The sequence below is a fragment of the Hemiscyllium ocellatum genome, chromosome 28 (assembly GCF_020745735.1).
Source record: "Hemiscyllium ocellatum isolate sHemOce1 chromosome 28, sHemOce1.pat.X.cur, whole genome shotgun sequence".
Classification (NCBI taxonomy): Eukaryota; Metazoa; Chordata; class Chondrichthyes; order Orectolobiformes; family Hemiscylliidae; genus Hemiscyllium; species Hemiscyllium ocellatum.
Genome location: NC_083428.1, coordinates 44,721,324 through 44,742,339, shown reverse-complemented (window position 1 = coordinate 44,742,339; position 21,016 = coordinate 44,721,324). Strand labels below are relative to the sequence as shown.

General features: G+C 42.8%; 1 protein-coding gene across 1 annotated transcript in view; it reads right to left on the bottom strand.

Annotated features, from left to right (window-relative positions):
• Positions 1 to 21,016, bottom strand: part of LOC132829062 (very low-density lipoprotein receptor-like) — a 60,289-nt gene that overhangs the window by 33,041 nt on the left and 6,232 nt on the right. The window contains exons 3-4 of the mRNA XM_060846353.1: positions 14,490 to 14,609; positions 285 to 410 (exon numbers count right to left, since the gene is read on the bottom strand). Of these exons, the coding sequence (XP_060702336.1) occupies positions 285 to 410; positions 14,490 to 14,609 (246 nt within the window). The remainder of the gene's footprint in view (positions 1 to 284; positions 411 to 14,489; positions 14,610 to 21,016) is intronic.

The window sequence follows — 21,016 nt, the reverse complement described above, 5'->3', positions numbered from 1 at the left end:
AGAAGGAAACAATATAATAAGTGGGGTTGTATAAGTTATAGCTACCTACATCATAAAAAGATTTACATCAATCCAACAAAAATGGAATGATTAACAAAGACTAAAAGGTCAGGGATATGACAGAGACTCCTGCTCTGTCTCTTTTTAATTAAGATCAAAGAACTCATCAGCAAACCATTACCTTTTTGAGGAAAACTTCAGTATTCCACACAGCATCCAGTCAGTCCCTTTCTAAATAAAGGAGTGACCAGAAAATCAAAGAGGTAGCACAAATAACAACCTACCCGCAGCTTGGCAAGTGCCAGTGTGTGTGTCCTTCTGATATCCCTGGGAGCACTCACAGACATATGATCCAGGCAGGTTTAGACAAATCTGGTCACACAAGTCAGGGTTTCTGCACTCATCCACATCTGAAAAGGAAGACAGAGTATTTCTGAATTACATCCAGATCACAAAGTATTTTTAACTTGTGTTCATTGTACTGCATATTTCTTCACACTGTGCTGCATGAGCACCCTGTTTAGATAGTGAAATGTTAAGGGGGGAGCACAAAGTTACATACACCAAGGATTTAGAGCAGTTATGGTTGGCAGTCGTGACTGGGCTTTGTCTTGGGATAGATTATTTCATATTATTATTTCAACTTCAAAACATAAATAAGTTTTTGCAAATACCATGTCTTAACTAAATGATAATGCTTTCTCACAAACAACGGTACTCAAAATGTTGCCACGCTTGCTGTGAATTTCTCGCATTTCCTGTGTTAGGGTAGCCTGTACTTGCAAAGCACCTATAACATAGCAAAACATCTCAAGGTGCTCATCAGAAGTATTATGAAACAAAAGTTTGACTCAGACACATTAAGGCCACATAATACCAATGACCTAAAGCTTGGTCAAAAATATACCAATAGATTTTAAGGAGCATCTGTCACAACTTAATTGGGAAGAATGCACTAATAATCATGCCCCCCATGTTGTGACCTTTTGTTTTCTTACAATTTGACTATATCCTCTTGAAATGAGTTTGTCTTTTTACTATGTTCTGATCTTGCACAGCTAATCTTTAAAAGTTGCTTAACAGTTGATAAACGTGCTTTGCATTTGCAGGAAGTATTTGTTTAAAGCGTGTACACTGCTTAAATTGTGAATTGGGCCAACTTTAATTCTAATGACCTAGTAACCAGTAAGCAAAGGCTTGGCAGCTGTTAATCCAACAGCAACTTTCCCACTCCTGTAAATTCACTCATGGGATTGGCAGAGACATCAGGGGATGATGGGGGTTTCTCTCCCTCAGAGTGAAATCATTGGTTGTGTAGCTTAAAAGGCAGTGATGTGGGCCTCCATATGCAGCACAACCAGCCTCGAGACTTAACCACGCTGTTCGCATTTTTCTGCATCATACTTTAGCCATCTAACTGAAAAATTTCAAAAGGAAATAAAGATGGCACTTGGGAAAATAAAGATGCAGAGGTACGTAGGTAATTAAGGGGATTAGCTGTGAATGGAGTGGTGATATAATGGGCTGAATGTTCTCCTCCCGTGTTATAAACAATTCTACAACAAATAATCAGCATTAATGATTCATTAATGAATCGTTAAGTGCAGAAGAGGCACTTTGGCCCATTGTACTGCCAAAAATACACTACGCCTATACTAATCCTACTATCCAGCATGAGGCCACGGCCTTGAATATTATGGCATTACAAGCATTCATCCAAGTACTTTATTAAGGATAAGATTACTCGTCTCAACTGTTTTCTCAGTACATTCCAGACCATACCACCCTCTGGATGAAACAATCTTTCCTCAAGACCCCTTTAATCCTAATTTCACCTTAAAATTATGCCCCCTTATTATTGACTATTCAAGCTAAAGGGAACAGCTGTTTTCTATCCACACTGTCCGTGCCCCTCAATCTTGTACAACTACATCAGGTTGACCTCAACCTTCTCTGCTTCAAATAAAACAAACCAAACTTATCCAGCATGTTATGACACGGAATAAACCCTTCTGCTAATTAAACCAAACACAGAGAAAAGCTCTGAAAATGTGTTGCTGGAAAAGCACAGCAGGTCAGGCAGAATCCAAGGAGCAGGAGAATTGACGTCGAATCTCCTGCTCCTTGGATGCTGCCTGACCTGCTGCACTTTTCCAGCAACACATTTTCAGCTCTGATCTCCAGCATCTGCAGTCCTCACTTTCTCCACATAAAAAAAAATCTCACCTCGCCTTGTAATCTGTTTAAGTAAGGGTGACCGAGAACTACCCAAATCCCACTATTAAAAGAAAACAACAATAATTTTATTCTTTAACTCCAAAAGAGAACATTAAACAAAAACTATTCACAACTGTAAGCCTCCATTCTCAAAAAGTTGTCATCTACCTCCCACTCTATAACAACATACTGATCCGATAAAGCCCCTATTAAATTTGCAGCAAATCACTTTTCAAAACTAGCTGTGGTCTTCAAGTGTCGAACTTCCTCTGTTTGTTGGCTTCCCTGTTTGCGGCCTTCTGCTGCAAAAATGTTTCATATGAAAAAGGTACCTTTCAAAAGGAAAGGTTGCAGGCAGGCATTCGAATGTAAGATGGTGCTCTTTCTCTGGATAACTATCCCAAAATGCCGGCTTTTTAAATCCCAAAACATCGGATTGTCTCATTGGTTCAATGTTGTCAAAACAGTAAAATTCAAATTCGATTGGGTTTTAGTATCTTGGGGCAAAATTTAAGCTGACTGGCTAAATTCGAATTGTTGTGAAAACAACTCAGTATCTGAGTTACAGCTCAAATGTTGCATCTTGAAATTATCCAGTACACTTTGTGCTTGCAGCCAGTCACATGACAGGGGTTTGCCAGCTTTTCAACTTTCACTCTCTCTTAAAAGGTACGCCGTCAACTTCATAACAAGGGTCTCTTCATAGCTAAGATGCTCCAGCTGGGACAACTTCCTGGAGTATCTCCTTAGTACTCTCTCCAGTGCAATCACATCCTTTCTATAGTGCAGTGGCCAGGACCATCCAGTTGTGGTTAACCAAAGTCATAGGAACAGGAGTAGGCCATTCAGCCCCTCGAGCCTGCTCCACCATTCAATGAGATCATGGGTGATCTGTGGTCTGACTCCATATAAATACCCTTGGCCCATATCCCTTAATACCTTCACTTAACAGATTTATCGATCTGGGATTTAAAATTAACAACTGATCCTGCATCCACTGTCATTTGTGGAAGAGTTTCAAACATCTAAAATACCTTCTGTGTTGAAGTGCTTCTTAATATCTTTCTTGAATGGTCTGGCCCCAAGTCTCAGACTATGCCCCAAGTTCTAGAATTCCCAATCATGGAAACAGCTTATCTTTATCTAGCCCGTCCTTTCCTGTTAATATCTTTTAAGATTTCAATCAGATCATTCCATAATCTTCTAAATTCTAGAGAAAATAGGTCTAATTTGTGTCATCTCTCCTTATAGCTTAACACATCATTCTCTAAACCTACTTTATACTTCCTCCAAGGCCAGGTCTATTTCCTAAGCATGCTGCCCACATCTGCTAGTTAGTGCTCCCAGTGGGGTCTTTGCATAACTACAGCAATCCTTGTACTCTATCCTCTAGATATAACAGCCAATATTTCATTAGCTTTCTGAATTATTTTCTGTACCTCTGTGACATTTTAAAAAGACTTATGCACCAACCCTCAAGTCTTTTTGGGATAATCATTGTAGTTAAATTCATACCATCTAAAAGATACCCCGATCTTTTTTTTTGGTTCAAAATGGATAACTTCACACTTGCATACATTAAACTTCATCTGCCACAGTTTACCCATTCACTTAGTCTATCACTATCTACTTGTAAGTTTATTACCATCTACATTGTCTATAAGTGTTGCCTAACTTTGTAGCATCAGCAAATTTGGATATATGACTTTCTATGTCATTGTCAAAGTCATTAACAAATAACAAATAATCGAGCACCTAACACAGATCCCTTGTGGAACACCAGTGGTCCCATCCTACCAATTTGTGTACATATCCATTAAGTCTCTCATGCAGGAATTTATCAAATGCATCCTGGAAAGTCCACATAAACAATATCCATAAACATTCCTCCTCTTCAAGAATTTCAAAAAGAGGTTTGTCAGGTATGATCTACTGGTCATGAACCCATGCTGGCTCTCCCTGATTAACAAACCTTTTAAACGTGTTTAGTTATCCCATCCTTGATTGTGGACTCCAAAACTTTTCCCACCACAGATGATAGACTAACAGGTCTGTATTTACTTGGCTTTCTCCCTTCACCCTTCTTTAAAAAAATGGAGAGACATGTACAATTTTCCAGTCCAGAGGGATGACCTCTCTAACAAGGGATATCTGAAAGATTACAGTTAGGGCATCTACAATATACTCCTCTCCAGTACCCTTGAACAGAAACCGTCAGGTCCTGGGGATCTGTCACTCTGTAATTCCATTTATTTCTTAAAAGCCAATGATTTATTTACATTAATCTTTATTCAGATCCACAATTAATTTCCTTGGGACTTTCTAAGGAGCTACCTTCCTTACCTCTCTTGTTCTTATAATCAATGCCTTGCTTGATAAAGGCTACCTTCTTAACTACCCCACTAACCTGCCCTGCTGCCTTTATTGATCTGTAAACAAACATCCCAAGATCCCTTTGCTCCCTAAAGCTTCCTAATGTCCCACCATTCAGAGCCTTGTCCTTGCCTTGTTTCTTTTTCCAAAATGCATTTACCTCACACTTATCAGGGTTAAATTCTATCTGCCATTCATCTGTACATCTGACCAATGTGACTAACATCCTTCTCTAATCTAAGACATTTTTCCTCACGATCAATTACGCAATCAGTCTTTGTATCATCCACAAACTTCGTTATCATGCGCACCCATCCCCGCCCAACATTGGCATTTACATATTTACACGCATCACGATCAATAAAAGGACCCAGCACTGATCCAGATAGACACTGGCCTTCAGTCACACAAATAGCCTTCATCCATCACCCTCTGGTTCAAGCAATTTTGGATCCAACTTGCCAAGTTACCCTGGATCCCATCTTCATCAAACTCTTTTGTGGGACCATGTCACAAACTTTACCTGAAATCCATATAAAATACATCAACTATACTACCTTTACTTTAATTAGTTTAATGCTGTTCAGTTGCTTGGAAATCATACTCTGTCTGGACTAATGTGTTTCCAGTTAGATAACACACCCACAAAAAACAATATTTAAACACTTCTCCAACCTTTGGTCACCAGTCGCTACTTTATAACAACTAAACAAAAACATTTTACAAACAAGGGTAAAATTTAAGTTAATTCCCACATTCCCTGTAAAAGCAATCACTGCCTCTCTCTCGACAGCTTCATCCAAAATCTGCTCAGACACAGACAGCAATCAGAGCACTGATTCACACTCACTGGACATCATCCTTGATTTTTTTCCAAAATGTAATAAACTTCTGTTTGTGTGGATATGTTCCATGAATAACTACCACAGAAGCCAAATTGTAAAAATAAAACTTATGATCTATCAAGCCACGTTTCTTGCTGCGACCTGACTTGTCCAATATGAAAATCAGGGTTTGTTATAAATATGAAGTGATGTATTTTATAAGGTCTAATAAGGTTGGGAAGGCACAATAAATGGTAGGGGCCTGGGGAGTACTGAAGAACACAAACCATAGTGTACATGTCCATAGATCCCTGAAAGTGTCAGCACAGGTAAATTAGGTGGTGAAGACGGCAAATGGCCTTCATTAACTGTGGTGTAGAATATCAGAGCAACGAGATTTTGTGACAACTTTATAAAACATCCATTAGGCCACAAATGAAATACTGTGTCCAGTTCAGGTCACCACACTATTGGAAGGATGCGATGAACCAAAGGGGGAGATTCACCAGGATGTTAGCTACAATGACAACACAAAACAGTGAAGCACAGAAACAGCCTACTAAACATGACACCAAATTAAACTACTCTATATCCCTCCATTCCTTACTTATTCATGTGTCTATCTTAAAACCGCTTAGATGTCCCTATTGTATCTGCCTCCACCACTAGCCCTGGCAATGCATTCCATGCACCCGCATTCTGTGTAAAACACCGTGTAAAACTTTCCCCCTCTTTCCTTAAAAGCATGCCCTCTAGTCAGAGGCATTTCAACTCTGGGGAAAAGGTTAACTGTCAACCTGATCTACGCCTCTCAATTTCATAAATTTCAGATCTTCAGACTCCGGTCTCCCTTCAGTCTCCTCTGCTTCAGAAAAAACAACCCTAGTTTGTCCACCTCTCCTTATACCTCATACCCTCTAATACAGGTTAACATTATCTACACCCTCTCCAAAGTATCCATATACTTCCTGTAATGTAGAGTTCAGAATTGACAACAATACTCTATGTATTGCCTAACCAAAGTTTTATAAAGCCACAACATGACCCTTGTACTCAGTGGCCTGACCAATAAAAGGCAAGCATGCCATACACCTTCTTTACCACCCTATCTACTTGTGTGGCTACTTTCAGGGAGCGTTGGACTTAAAGACATCAATGCTGTTAAGGGCCCTGCCAATAACTGTATACTTTCCCCTAACAGTTGATCTCCCAAAGTGCACTACCTCACACCTGCCCAGATTGAACTCCATCTGCCATTTCTCAGCCCATTTCTGCAAATGACATATATATCACAGTATCTTTTGACAACCTTCTACACTATCCACAACTCTCTGATCTTTGATACATCTGCAAACTTACAAACTCACCCATCTACATTTTCATCCTATCACAAACAACAGAGGGCCCAATACAGATCCCTGCGAACCACCCGTCAAGGACCTCCAGCCAAACCATGCTTCCACCACTACCCTCTGCCTTCTATGGGCAAGCCCATTCTGAATCCAAAGGCCAAGGCACCATAGATCCCAGGCATCTTAAACTTCTGGGTGAGCCTACCATGACAGACCTTGTTGAAAGCTTACAAAAATCCTTAAGCAATATCCACTGATCTACCCTAATTGATCACTCGTCAACTCCTCAAAAAAGATCAAGTTAGTAAGACATGATCTGCCCTACACAAAGCCATGCTGACTGTTCCTAATTAGGCCACGTTTTTCCAAATGCATGCAAATCCTAAGTATCCTTTCCAATAGGTTCCCAACCACTGAGGTGAGACTGACCAGTCTTATGGTTTCCTGGATTATCCCTATTTGCCTTCTTGAAAAGAGGAACATTAGCTACTTGCCAGTCTTCAAGGAGCTTTCCAGTGGCTAGAGGAAACATATATCTTGGTCAATGCCCCCAGCAATCTGCTCTCTTGCCTATCTCAATAAACTGGGTAGATCCCATCAAGCCCTGGAGACCTACCCCCTTAATGCTCTTCAAGAGATCCAGCACCACTTCATTCTTGACTTCAAAATGTCCTAGCATACTGGCATGCTCCACACTTATCTCGTTATCCTCCATGTCCTGCTCCGGGATGAATACCGACACAAAGTACTCATTTAGGATCGTGCCCATATCCTCTGCCTCCAAGCAAATGTTCCCTCCTTTATCCTTGAGTGGCCTACCCTCTTCAGAGTTAGCCCTTGCTTTTAACATACGTATAAAATGCCGTGGGATTTTCTTTAACCCTTCTTGCCGAGGACATTTCTTGGCCCGTTCTTGCTAGAGTTCTTTCCTGCTTTATATCCCTCAGAGGCCCTGTCGGATTTTAGCTTTCTATACCTTACACATGCTTCCTCTTCCTTTTTGACTGAATTCACAATCTCCCTCCCATACCTTGACATCCCTAAGCTTCCTCCTGACTGATACATGCTGGTCCTGAACTCTGGTCATTAGGCCTTCAAACAACTCCCACATGTCAAATGTGAACTCGCCTGATAGCAGTTGTTTCCAATTAACACTCCCTGAAGATCTCGACCCATGGGAGGGGTCTTGCCGTTGGGCAGCACGGTGGCACAGTGGTTAGCACTGCTGCCTCACAGCACCAGAGACCGGGTTCAATTCCCGCCTCAAGCGACTGACTGTGTGAAGTTTGAACATTCTCCCCGTGTCTGCGTGGGTTTCCTCCGGGTGCTCTGGTTTCCTCCCACAGTCCAAAGATGTGCAGATCAGGTGAATTGGCCGTGCTAAATTGCCCGTAGTGTTAGATGAAGGGGTAAATGTAGGGATACGAGTGGGTGGCGCTTTGGCGGGTCGGTGTGGACTTATTGGGCCGAAGGGCCTGTTTCCACACTGTAAGTAATCTAATCTAATCTGAAAAATAAACACTAGCAATTTGGTCTGGTCCTGCGAAATTTCACACTTTAATTATCACGGCTGGGAATAGGTTGTCCAGCAACACAGAGGTCAAACACTTCTGTGCTCCTAGGAGAAAGTTATGCACATGGCTTAAGACAAAGCCATTTTTATATATTTTCTGAAAAGTCGTACTGCCATGGTTACAAAGTAGATTCAGACAATTACCAATCAAATTTAATAGAGTGACATTATTGACAGCAATTTAGCTCAATGATATTTCCTGGGAACCAACCATGCTTTACACATCCAAGCACCTTTATCTCCTGAAACTATTCTCTCCACCTGCATTTGCAAGGTCAGTTAGGATGGCTAGTGATGTCTTATCTAGTCTAGTTATTTCTATGCTGAAAAGGAAACATTGTCTGCTAATGTTTGTCGGAGCACATTATGATTAATTTAGGAATGCAGCTTGCTTTTACCAGGATTAAAGCCATTTTATGCAACTTCTAAGCAGAATTGTTAAGTTGTAGCCTAGAAGCCATTTTGTCCTGTTACTTGCATTAGGAAGCCATGTTGTTGCTGCCTATGGATCAAGTGGTTGCTCCTGACAGCAGCCTGTGTTCAGATTTTAGATCCTCATCCCTAGCTTCTGCCTAACACATGTTATTTGTCCTCCCCTAATTTAGTATCTTCCCTCAAGGTTCCAAATTATCCTTATATATAACTGTCTTAAAACATAAGGAGGCAAAAGTGAGGACTGCAGATGCTGGAAACCAGAGTCTAGATTACAGTGGTGCTGGAAAAGCACAGCAGGTCAGGCAACATCCGAGGAGCAGGAAAATCAATGTTTCGGGCAAAAGCCCTTCATCAAGAATGGAGGAGTAATGATCACTGTTTCCAAAATGTTCTCCTACTGAAAGGTCAGTCAATAGCCAACACAAGGTCCAGAATGGCCCCTCCTCTCATTGAACTATCCAACCTCCTGTTTCAAGAAACACTCTTGGATGCACCTAACAAATTCTGCCTCGTCTAAGCCTCTTGCTCCAGTCAATATTGGAGATGTTAAAGTCACCCACTTTGACAATCCTGTTAGAATACAGAACATTGGCCGTCAATGTTGCACTGACCTGTGGAACCAATCTGAAGCCTACTTATCCTACACTATTCCATTTTCATCCATATGTTTATCCAATGACCATTTAAATGCCCTTAAAGTTGGCAAATCTAACACTGTTGCAGGCAAAGCATTCCTCACCCCTACTACTCTGAGTAAAGAAACTACCTCTGACATCTGTCCTATATCTATCACTCCTCAATTTAAATCTATGGCCCCTCATGCTAGCCATCACCATCTGAGGAAAAAGACTCCTACTATCCACCCTATCTAACCCTATGATTATCTTATGTGTCTCAATTAAATCATCCTTCAACTTCTTCTCTCTAACAAAAACAGCCTCAAGTCCCCCAGCCTTCCCTCCATACCAGGCAACATCCTGGCAAATCTACTTTGAACCTTTTCCAAAGTATCCACATTCTTCCTGTAATGCGGTGACCAGAACTGTGCACAATACTCCAAGTGTGGCCACACCAGGGTTTTGTACAGCTGAAGCAGGACCTCGTGACTCCGAAACTCAATCCCTCCACCAACAAAAGCTAAAACACCATATGCCTCTTTAACAACCCTATCAACCTGGGTGGCAACTTTCAGGGATCTATGTACATGGACGCAGATCTCTTTGCTCGTCTACACTACCAAGAATCTTAGCATTAGCCCAGTACTCTTTACTCCTCTTGCTTCTTCCAAAGTGAATCACCTCACACTTTTCTGCATTAAACTCCATTTGTCACCTCTCAGCCAAGCTCTGCAGCGTATCCATGTCCTTCTGTAACCTGCAACATCCTTCAGCACTATCCACAACTCCACCGACCTTAGTGTCATTTGCCAAATTACTAACCCATCCTTCTACACCCTCATCTAGCTCATTTATAAAAATGACAAACAGCAGTAGCCCTAAAACAGATCCTTGCAGTACACCACTAGTAAATGAACTCCAGTATGAACATTTCCCATCAACCACCACCCTTTCCCTTCTTTCAGCTAGCTAATTTATGATCCAACCCACTAAATCACCCTCAATCCCAAGCCTCCGTATTTTGTGCAACAGCCTACCGTGAGGAATCTTGTCAAGTGCCTGTCTGTGTATTTTTCCATAATTTGCCTACATGTCTGTTCCTCAATGTACTGGTGGCTGATTTGGGGCCCACAGTATAATCCCAGAGTGATTGCACTTTTCTTATTTTAGAGTTCTACCCATATTACCTCAGAAATTAACCTTCCAGTACATTCTCTCTGAATGCAGCTAATATTCTCCCTCATTAGTAATGCAACTCCTCCAGCTGTATCACTATTTCATCGAAAACATGGAAACCCTGGAACAGTGGGCAGCTAATCCTGCCCCTTCTCAACCAGGTCTGTACAACATCATAGTACACTTCAAGCCATCAGCCCCATCATGTTCATTAACTTGTCCTTCTTTTCAGACTTACTGGTCATAGCATATACCTTCCCGTCAGTCTCTCCACTTGCTGACCTGCTGCTCTGGTTCCCTGACCACTCTTGTTTAAACCCATCTGAGTAGCACGAGTGAACCTCCCTGCAAGGACATTGGTTCCCCTCCAGTTTAGGTGCAATCCATTCCTCCTGTACATGTCAACCCTGCCCCAGAAGAGGTCCCAATAATCCAAGAACCTGAAACCCTGTCCCTTGCACCAACTCTTTCGCCATGCATTTATCTGTCCTATTTTCCTATTTCTAGACTCGCTACCATGTGCCACTGGGAGTAATCCAGAGATTACAACCTTTCAGGTCCTGCCCTTTAACTACTGCCTAGCTCCCCAAATTGTTGGTGAAAAGCCTCATTCCTCACTTTGCCCATATCACTGGTACCAAGACATACCTTGACCTCTAACTCATCACACTTCCCTTTCAGGGTGCCTTGTGGCCATTCAGTGACATCGCTGCTCCTGCCACCAGGGAGGCAATACACCATCCTGAAGTCATGTCTTTGACCACAGAAGCACCTGTTTACTCCCCTAACTAAAGAATCCCCTATTACTTTATATCTTCCTTTCCTCTTTCCCCCCCCACCCTGTAGTGTCTGAAGTTTGGCTCGAACCACACTCAACCAACATACCAGCACCCTCATTAGCTTCCATATTCCTACTATCCGAAGTGAAAAACCCTTTCTCAGATTCCCTCTTAAGACTGGAAGGCACATGTATAAAGGTGACAAGTGAGTAGTTTAGAGGGAATCTGAGGAAAAGCTTTTCACCCAGAGGGTGGTAGAAATATGGAATACGCTGCCTGAAAGGGCGATGAAGGCAAGCTCTCTTATAACATGCAAATAGCATCTGGATGGGCACTTAAAATTCCAGGACAAAATTGGCTTAGACTAAGTGCAAGTAAGTAGGATTCATGTAGTTTGGTGCTTTTGACTAGTGCAGTGGACTAAAGAGCCTGTTTCTGTACAATACAAATGTATTGGATGGGATCATAAGTAGTTTCAAGCTACGTATAGATTAGATGACTCAATTAGGTGAATAATTAGATGAAAGACTAAAGTAATCTGAAACATGAACTGACCAAGCATTTTTTGGAAAATTTCATAAAGAAGCAAATTCTAGAGCCAAACAAACCTGCTGTTCCAGAATTGGTCATGTGTAACTAGAGAGATACAGAGGAGTCTGGAAATTCTGGTACATGAATCACAAAAGATCAATATGCAGGTACAGCAAGTAATTAGGAAGAAAATGAAATGTTGTCATTCATTGCAAACAGAATGGAATATAAAATTTGAGAAGTATTGCAAATGTTGTACATGGCGTTGGTGAAATCACGAGGACCATGTACAGTCGTTGTCTCCCTTTCTAAGGGGAGAGAGGCCATTAAATGCAATGCAGAGGTGCACTCAGTTGATTAAAACCGATTTTGGGGATTAAAGGAGGGGATCATACTGAGGACAGATTGAGCTTATGCACATTAGACTTTAGAATGCGAGGTGATTTTACTGAAACAAGATACTGAGGGGACCTGACAGGGTGGAAGCTGAAAGGATCCTTCTCCTTGTGGCAGTCTAGGACTAGAGGAACAGAATGGAAATTAAGAGCTTTCCCTTTTAAAAATGAAGAAAATGTTTTTTTCTCTCAGAGGGTCATCAGTATATGGAATTTTCTTCCCAGAGCATTGTGGAGGCTGGGTCATCGGATATTTTTAAGGCTGACTTAGATTCTTGATTGACAAGGGATTCAAAATGTATTGTGGTAGGTAAGACTGCAGAGTTGATATCGCAGTCAGAGCACCAATGATCTCACTGAATGGGAGTGACATACAGACAGAAAGACCAATTCTTGGTCCTCATCTGCAAGTTTGCACATAGGTCAGAAGAACAACAGAGGTAACAATACATGAGCTGTTTCTGACTTCTCAATGTGTATGATTAAAATAATGATAGTGAACATCCAGTCTGCACTTGGCTTTCTGAAAGCAAAAATAAAGAGTCCACCAATCCTGCAGAACATGAAGTAGAAATATACACGTTCGTGTTGCACTGAGAGATGGTCTCAGAGATGCAAGGAAGGTGGTAATTAATGATCTCCTATACTGATGGTGATTGATGTTCTGGTAGGTGCAGAATTCAGTAACAGGTGAAGGCTGTTTTGAACTGATATGCAGTAAAGCAACAAAATGTCACTGTTGCTGTCAGCAGGACAACATTACAGTTCTTATCCCAAATTCCTGACAGGTCTTTAGGCCAATCAAGAACCACTTTGACAAACAGCTGAAGAACTGTTTCATGCATTTCATTTCTCAATATATATTTTACTTCCCCCACTCCCCCATTCACTCTTTTGACGTGCCAACTCTGTAAAAGCTGCAAGATTGCAGGCTTCAATGATGACATTCATACATCATGAAATGAAACTCAGAGCAATACAGTACATTAGTAGTTATTGCTTCACATTCTCTCATTTTCTTTCCAATATTTCATACATTTACTGGCAATGTCCTATTATGTAGAGCATTTTAATGAGTTCTTCTCCTGGCTTCATATTTTTTTCTTCATATTTCTAAGATACACCAGGGTTGAACAGTTGCGTATATTACTCTTTCAGCAACTGTCCCCCTTTTTTAGGTCAATGCTTACTCAAAAAAAGTACCCCACTAGTTCTCACCTACCACCCCACCAACCTCCGTATACAGCGTATCATCTGCCGTCATTTCCGCCACCTCCAAATGGACCCCACCACCAGGGATCTATTTCCCTCCGCTCCCCTATCAGCGTTCCGCAAAGACCACTCCCTTCGTGACTCCCTTGTCAGGTCCACACCCCCCACCAACCCAACCTCCACTCCCGGCACCTTCCCCTGCAACCGCAGGAAATGTAAAACTTGCGCCCACACCTCCTCCCTTACTTCTCTCCAAGGCCCCGAGGGATCCTTCCATATCCGCCACAAATTCACCTGCACCTCCACACACATCATCTATTGCATCCGCTGCACCCGATGTGGCCTCCTCTATATTGGGGAGACGGGCCGCCTACTTGCGGAACACTTCAGAGAACACCTCTGGGACGCCCGGACCAACCAACCCAACCACCCCATGGCTCAACACTTTCACTCCCCCTCCCACTCCACAGAGGACATGCAGGTCCTTGGACTCCTCCATTGCCAGAACATAACAACACGACGGTTGGAGGAAGAGCGCCTCATCTTCCGCCTGGGAACCCTCCAACCACAAGGAATGAACTCAGATTTCTCCAGTTTCCTCATTTCCCCTCCCCCCACCTTGTCTCAGTCGGTTCCCTCAACTCAGCACCGCCCTCCTAACCTGCAATCTTCTTCCTGACCTCTCCGCCCCCACCCCACTCCAGCCTATCACCCTCACCTTGACTTCCTTCCACCTATCACATCTCCATCGCCCCTCCCCCAAGTCCCTCCTCCCTACCTTTTATCTTAGCCTGCCTGGCACACTCTCCTCATTCCTGATGAAGGGCTCTGGCCCGAAACGTCGAATTTCCTGTTCCTTGGATGCTGCCTGACCTGCTGTGTTTTAACTAGCAACACATTTTCAGCTTACTCAAAAAAACCATGGTTAATTTTTCCTCACTAAAATGCTAATTTTATGTATCACTGTGAGCTGGAATACTTTTAATCAGATGTAGGTAAACTCACCTTCACATGTGAAATGATTTATTAGCTCCAATCCAGTTGGACAAGCACATTCATATCCTAAAGGTAGGTCCCAGCAATAATCAGAACACTGTCCATTTGCCACCAAGCACTCATTCCGATCTGTCAAAAAAACGAACATAAACGAAGCAACACTGAATCTGTAAGTGATTCAAAATTGATAATGCAATTGCATGGATCGGTCTTTGATGGGGTATGCCGCAAAGTCATATCCATGATGTAACTTTGTGATATTTTCATCTTGAATACGCTGTATTAGTCCAAACGATGTATACAGCTTGGCATCAGCATAGCAATTGGTTGGACAGGTTTTTCACCTCCAGCATCAAGTTCATCAATCTCCCTGACGTGTACCAGATACAGTAATGAAAGGCTGAAGTCCTGCTAAAGCCCACTGCTCTCCTCACCTCTGGTTATTATATATTCCATTTCTAGCACTGTGCTTTGTCATCTTTATTTTTGTGGTCAAAACCTTTGATCAACTTGAATAAAATTTTCAAAGAGGTAACCAGGTATGTTGATGACAACAATGCATTTCAGCAAGCTTCTGAAAAGGTCCCACATGGGAGCCTGGTAGCAAAGGTAAGAGCCGATATGGTCCAGGGAAAGTGGGCAAGAAGCAGAGGGTGATGGTCGAATGGTGTTTTTGTGACTAGAAGCCTGGTTCCACAGGGATCGGTGGTGGAGCCCTTACTGTTTGTGGTGTGTATATAAGTGATTTAGACTTGAATGCAGGAAGGTGGATCAATAGGTTTGTGAACGTTAAAAATATTTTTTCAGGTGGTAAATAGTGAGAATAGCTGTAGATTATGGAAGGATTGAGCCAGGGTGGTCAGATGCACCAATCAGTGGCAATCTGAAAAGTCAGAGGTGATGCATTTGGGCTGATCAAACAGGGCACAATAAACGGTAAAACCCTGGGAAGCACCAAGGAACAGAAAACGTGGCATGCATGTATACTGATCCCTTATGGTAGCAGGACAGTGGATAAAGTGATTAAAAAAGCATAAGGGATACTTGCCTTTATTACAAAAGGCATAGAGTTTAGAGCAGGGAGGTGATACTAGATTTGTAGAAAACATTGGTTAGACCACAGCTAATATTCATTCTGTACAGTTCTGGAATCCATATTATAGGAGGAACGTGAGTGCACTCGAGAGGCACGAGACAACTTTTCAAGACGTTGCCTGTGGTGGAGAGGCTGAGTTACGAAGAGAGATGGGACAGATTGGGGTAGTTTTCCTTGCAGCAGAGAAGACTGAAGGGAGAGATAATTAAGACGTATAACATTTTGAGAGGTATAGACAGAAGGAACTTTTCCCTTTGGTGGAGGGATCAGTGACAAGGGAGCATAGTTTTAAAGAAAGGGGCAGAAGATTTAGAAGGGATAGGGCCATACGGCCCAGAAACAAAACCTATGGCTCAAATCATCCATGTGACCTGGTTTCCTAAACTGAACAAGTCCCATTTGCCAGTGTTTGGCCCTTATCCCTCTAAACCTTTTCTATTCATGTATCTATCCAAATGTCCCTTTAAAGGTTATAATACTTGCCTCAAACACTTCCTCTTGCAATTTGTTCCATATATGCACCACACTCTCAGATCCCTTTTAAATCTTTCCCCTCTCAACTTAAATCTGTGTCCTCTAGTTTTGGACTCTCCTACCCTGGGCAAAAGGTCTCAGCTATTCACCATATCTATGCCCCTCATGACTTCAAAATATTTATAAGCTCATCCCTCAGTCCCCTAAGCTCCAGTGAAAAAAGTCCCCAGCTTATCCAACCTCTCATTAAAACTCAAGTCCTACAGTTGTGGGTATAATTGAGGACACTATACAGAGGTTCATCCCCAAGAAAAGAAAGATTATCTGGGGAGGGATTAGACCACCATGGCTGACAAAGGAAGTCAGGAAATATATTAAAGAAAAAGAGAGATCCTATAAAGTGGCCAAGAACAGTGGGAAATCAGAAGATTGGGAAGGCTATAAAAACAAACAGAGGATAACAAAGAGTGTCATAAGAAATGAGAGGATCAAATATGAAGGTAGGCTAGCCAGTAATATTAGAAATGATAGTAAAAGTTTCTTTCAGTACATAAGAAACAAACGCCAGGCAAAAGTAGACATTGGGCCACTTCAAACTGATGCAGGAAGCCTAGTGATGGGAGATAAGGAAATAGCAGGAGAACTTAACAAGTACTTTGCGTCAGTTTTCACAGTGGAAGACATGAGTAATATCCCAACAATTAAACGGAGTCAGGGGGCTGAGTTGAGTATGGTTGCCATTACAAAAGAGATAGTGCTAGAAAAGTTAAAAAAAAGTCTTAAAATTGCTAAATCTCCTGGCCCCTAGAGTTCTGAGAGAGGTGGCTGAGGAAATAGCGGAGGCATTGGTTGAGATCTTTCAAGAGTCACTGGAATCAGGAAAGGTCCCAGATGATTGGAAGATGGCTGTTGTAACCCCCTTGTTCAAGAAAGGATCAAGACAAAAGATGGAAAATTATAGGCCAATTAGCCTCACCTCGGTTGTTGGTAACATTCTAGAATCCATCATTAAGGATGAGGCTTCTAAATTCTTAGAAGAGCAGAGTCTGATTAGAACAAGTCAACATGGATTTAGTAAGGGGAGGTCATGCCTGACAAACCTGTTGGAATTCTTTGAAGAGGTGACAGGTAGGTTAGACCAGGGAAACCCAGTGGATGTGGTCTATCTAGACTTTCAAAAGGCCTTTGATAAGGTGCCACACGGGAGGCTGCTGAGCAAGGTGAGGGGCCCATGGTGTTCGAGACGAGCTGCTGGGAATGATTGAGGATTGGCTGTCTGACAGAAGGCAGAGAGTTGGGATAAAAGGTTAGAAATAGGAAAGGTGAGGTCACCCTGTTAGGTGTTTTCTACAGGCCTCCTAATAGTCCTAGAGAAGTAGAGGATAATATTGCGAGGATGATTCAGGAAAAGAGTGAAGGTAGCAGGGTGGTTGTTATGGGGGACTTTAACTTCCCAGATATTGACTGGGAGAGCTATAGCTCGAGTTCATTAGATGGGTCGGTGTTTGTACAATGTGTGCAGGAAGGTTTCCTGACACAATATGTCGACAGGCCAACAAGAGGGGAGGCTATATTGGATTTGGTTCTAGGTAATGAACCAGGCCAGGTGTTAGACTTGGAGGTAGGTGAGCACTTCGGGGACAGTGACCACAACTCGGTGACTTTTACTTTAGTGATGGAGAGGGATAATCGTGCGCCGCAGGGCAAGAGCTATAGCTGGGGGCAGGGAAATTATGATGCAGTGAGGCATGACTTAGGATGTGTGGATTGGAAAAACAGGCTTCAAGAGAAGAACACTAATGAGATGTGGGGAGTATTCAAGGAGCAGCTACTGCGTGTCCTCGATAGGTATGTACCAGTCAGGCATGGTGTAAAGGGCCTTGTGAGGCAGCCGTGGTTTAGTAAGGAATTGGAGTCCCTTGTGAAAGGGAAGAAGGCGGCATATGTAAAGATGAGGCGTGAAGGTTCAGTAGGGGCGATTGAGAGTTATAAGGTAGCCAGGAAGGAGCTAAAGAGGGAGCTAAGAGAAGCGAGAAGGGGACATGAAAAGTCTTTAGCTGGTAGGATTAGGGAAAACCCAAAGGCTTTCTATAGGTATGTCAAGAATAAAAGGATGACTAGGGTAGGTATCGGTCCAGTCAAGGATAGTAGTGGGAAGTTGTGTGTGGAGGCAGAGGAGATTGGAGAGACATTAAATCAGTACTTTTCATCAGTATTCACTCAGGAACAGGACACTGTTGCTGATGTGAATATGGAATCACAAATAATTAGAATGGATGCCCTGGAAATATGCAGGGAAGAGGTTTTGGGAATATTGGAAAGGATGAATATAGATAAGTCTCCTGGGCCTGATGGCATTTACCCCAGGATCCTATGGGAAGCTAGGGAGGAGATAGCAGAGCCATTGGCCTGGATTTTTATGTCGTCGTTGTCAACAGGAATAGTACCAGAGGACTGGAGGATAGCGAATGTGGTCCCATTGTTCAAGAAAGGGAGTAGGGATAGCCCTAGTAACTATAGGCCAGTGAGTCTGACTTCAGTGGTGGGCAAAGTCTTACAGAGAATGGTAAGGGATAAGATTTATGAACATCTGGGTAGGAATAACGTGATCAGGGATAGCCAGCATGGTTTTGTGAAGGGCAGGTCGTGCCTCACAAACCTTATTGAGTTCTTTGAGAAGGTGACTAAGGAAGTGGACGAGGGTAAAGCTGTAGATGTTGTGTATATGGATTTTAGTAAGGCGTTCGATAAGGTTCCCCATGGTAGGCTAATGCTAAAACTTCGGAGGTATGGCATTGAGGATACATTAGAGGTTTGGATTAGGAATTGGCTGGCTGGAAGGAGACAGAGGGTAGTAGTTGATGGATTATGTTCATCTTGGAGCGCAGTTACTAGCGGTGTACCACAAGGATCTGTTTTGGGACCATTGCTTTTTGTTATCTTTATAAATGATCTAGAGGAAGGACTTGAAAGCTGGGTAAGCAAGTTTGCGGATGACACAAAAGTCGGTGGAGTTGTGGATAGTGAGGAAGGAAGTGGTAGGTTACAGCGGGATATAGATAAGTTGCAGAGCTGGGCGGAAATGTGGCAAATGGAATTCAATGTAGCTAAGTGCGAAGTCGTTCACTTTGGTAGGAATAACAAGATGATGGATTACTGGGCTAATGGTAGGTTACTTGGTAGTGTGGATGAGCAGAGGGATCTTGGTGTCTATGTACACAGATCTCTGAAAGTTGCCACCCAGGTAAATAGTGCTGTGAGGAAGGCATATGGTGTACTGGGCTTTATTGGCAGAGGAATTGAGTTCCGGAGTCCTGAGGTCATGTTGCAGTTGTATAAGACTCTGGTGAGGCCTCATCTGGAGTATTGTGTGCAGTTTTGGTCGCCATACTATAGGAAGGATGTGGAAGCTTTAGAACGAGTGCAGAGGAGGTTTACCAGGATGTTGCCTGGAATGGTAGGAAAATCTTATGAGGAAAGGCTGAGGCACTTGGGGCTGTTCTCATTGGAGAAGAGAAGGTTTAGGGGAGATCTGATAGAAGTGTATAAGATGATTAGGGGTTTAGATAGGGTAGATACTAAGAACCTTTTACTGCTAATGGAGTCAGGTGTTACTAGGGGACATAGCTTTAAATTAAGGGGTGGTAGGTATAGGACAGATGTTAGGGGTAGATTCTTCACACAGCGGGTTGTGAGTTCATGGAATGCCCTGCCCGTATCAGTGGTGAACTCTCCTTCTTTATGGTCATTTAAGCGGGCATTGGATAGGCATTTGGAAGTTATTGGGCTAGTATAGGTTAGGTAGGATTCGGTCGGCGCAACATCGAGGGCCGAAGGGCCTGTACTGCGCTGTATCCTTCTATGTTCTATGTTCTATGTAAAAGGTTCTTTTTCGGAATGGCAGCCAGTGACGAGCGGTGTCCCGCAGGGTACAGTGTTGGGGTCGCAGCTGTTCGCATTATATACTAATGATTTGGATGAAGGGACTGGGGGCATTCTAGCGAAGTTTGCAGATGATACGAAGTTAGGTGGACAGGCAGGTAGTACTGAGGAAATGGGGAGGCTACAGAAGTTTGGGAGAGTGGTCCAGGAAATGGCTGATGGAATTCAACGTGAGCAAATGCGAGGTCTTGCACTTTGGAAAAAAGAATAAAAGCATAGACTACTTTCTAAATGGTGAGAAAATTAGTTAAGCCAAAGTACAAAGGGATCTGGGAGTGCTAGTCGAGGATTCTCTAAAGGTAAACATGCAGGTTGAGTCTGTGATTAAGAAAGCGAATGCAATGTTGTCACTTATCTCAAGAGGGTTGAAATATAAAAGCAGAGATGTGCTACTGAGACTTTATAAAGCTCTGGTTAGGCCCCATTTGGAGTACTGTGTCCAGTTTTGGTCCCCATACCTCAGGAAGGACATACTGGCACTGGAACGTGTCCAGCAGAGATTCACACGGATGATCCTCGGAATGGTAGGTCTAACATATGAGGAATGGCTGAGGATCCTGGGATTGTATTCATTGGGGTTTAGAAGATTAAGGGGAGACTTAATAGAGACGTACAAGATAATACATGGCTTGGAAAGGGTGGACGCTAGGAAATTGTTTCCGTTAGGCGAGGAGACTAGGACCTGTGGACGCAGCCTTAGAATTAGAGGGGGTCAATTCAGAACAGAAATGCGGAGACATTTCTTCAGCCAGAGGGTGGTGGGCCTGTGGAATTCATTGCCACGGAGTGCAGTGGAGGCCGGGACGCTAAATGTCTTCAAGGCAGAGATCAATAGATTCTTGTTGTCTCGAGGAATTAAGGGCTACGGGGAGAACGCTGCTAAGTGGAGTTGAAATGCCCGTCAGCCATGATTGAATGGCGGAGTGGACTCGATGGGCTGAATGGCCTTACTTCCACTCCTATGTCGTATGGTCTCCATAAAATCCTTGTAAACCTATTTTTACATCGTTTCCACTTTAGAATT